At 29.0% G+C, this 1,926-nt stretch overlaps 1 protein-coding gene across 1 annotated transcript in view; it reads left to right on the top strand.

Annotated features, from left to right (window-relative positions):
* Positions 1 to 517: 517 nt before the first annotated feature.
* The window catches only part of LOC105621018 (scavenger receptor class B member 1), a 44,808-nt gene continuing 43,399 nt past the window's right edge, over positions 518 to 1,926 (top strand). The window contains exon 1 of the mRNA XM_012202495.1: positions 518 to 698. Within this exon, the coding sequence (XP_012057885.1) occupies positions 518 to 698 (181 nt within the window). The remainder of the gene's footprint in view (positions 699 to 1,926) is intronic.

The following is a 1,926-nucleotide window of genomic DNA, read 5'->3' as shown; positions in this document are numbered from 1 at the left end:
CGAAATCGTTATCGACAAAACAACGGCGGAGAACAGACAGTAGTGATGATAACGACGATGATAATGATGACGCAGCTATGTGTTCAATGTAAGAACAATGCCCAGTGCAGTGACAGTAAATGATGATGATAATAATGATGATGATGATGATGATGATGATGATGATGATAATAACGATATTGATGATGCTCTCCTGTACACGCAATATTCATTTTGGGTCAACGTGCTTATAATTGCTAATTAGAGCATATATAATTAATTAGTAATTTTTAGTGAATTATCTAAGCTTTTTTTATTCCACTTTCGACTCCAGTCGAGGACACTAATCCTAATAAAAGTATGATTAAAACAAAGAGCTTTCTTTTACATAAATATTATTTATAAAAAACAGCTAAAGTAATGTGATTGATCTAATAAGTGTCTTATTACTAACGTTACATTAAGTGAAGTTATTTTATCGATTAACAATCTCGAAAGGAGATTATTTCTTCTATAACGAGTAAATCGAAGAACGAAGATGAAGTTCATTGCATCTTTGTTTGGGACCAGGTCCCCGAAGGCGATGGGGAGGCAGTACATGAAAGTTGGCAGAAATGCTCTTTTTGGTGTAACGAATGATAACAGTGACAATATTTGTACCGAAAAGGTGCCAAGGCCGTTGTCCTTGCTAATCTCTAGGAAGGGAAAACTCAGGCATGGTGAGTAACTAGTTTTATTTGTCAATAAACCACTTTAAGTTTTATTTAAAGCAGAAACTTGTTGCGCTTGAAAATTTCGAAATTTTTAAATTTTTGTGTTGATTTATAGATATCAATTTTTTTATTATATTATATATTCATTTACAGCATTAATTGTTTGAACTTAATCTTGAAACGTAAATAGGTTAAGCAATGACAAGGTTTACTCTTGCGTAATTCGATTAATCCGTTCTAAACCATGATTCTCTCTTAACTGCAATTTTCTGCCGCGACTAATGATAATACGTTAGATGCTTGCGAACTCGTGCCGGCAATCAGACCGGAACAATATTACAGCATGAGTAGTAAATTGCCATTGTTCATTCGACACTTTCCTTAATTAGTATCTGAAAGGTAGTCGATTTAGCGTTAATTGATCTCTACGAGATATTCTGCTAATAATAATGTATCATTTGAATATGCAAGTCATGGTAATTGTCAAAGAAATACGATGTATGACAAATAGTTTCTTCATGGTGAGAATTGTTAAAGTACATACCGGGTGCTTTGAAAATATCTGAATTTATTCAGATTTATTTATTATTTTTTATAATAATTTATGAATTTTTCAAAAATATATTAAAGTTATATGTTGCTAGTACGCTTAATTTTACTATAACAATAGACAAGTGTTAGTCAATTTTCTTATATTATATTTTAATTTCATTTTTCTTTTCTCTTTTTTCATATTCTTATCCCCTTTCTTCCTCCCCCCCCTTTCTCTCTCTCTACCTTGAAAAAGAGTATTATTTTTTGTTAGTGAAGTATATAGCAATTAGGTATATAGTTGTTTCTATGTTTACTAACGTTTAGAATACAAATTAAATTTCAATTATTTTTAATATTATATATAAAATATATATAAAATAAAAATATATGTTTTTATAATATAAAAATAATCTATTTAAATATTATATTTAAATTTAATTATAAATTTCTTACTTTCTAAATCTAAATCATTGATATCAGTGCCAAGTATGTCACTGGATAATTAGTGTAGAGTATCAGTGTCAATTACTGATTTAGATAGTCAATTACTGATTTAGAGAGTAATGATAACATTTTTAATAGAAAGTTAATAGAAAGTAAAAAAAGAACATTGATTTATATCACTTCTTTTATATTGAATATTTTAGCAATGACACATGTGTACACACACATACACACATTTCAGTTAACTCAGAATCTA

Source organism: Atta cephalotes (genome assembly GCF_000143395.1).
Source record: "Atta cephalotes unplaced genomic scaffold scaffold00031, whole genome shotgun sequence".
NCBI classification, from domain to species: Eukaryota; Metazoa; Arthropoda; class Insecta; order Hymenoptera; family Formicidae; genus Atta; species Atta cephalotes.
Note: the sequence above shows the minus strand (reverse complement) of the source record. Positions and strands in the feature narration are given on the sequence as shown.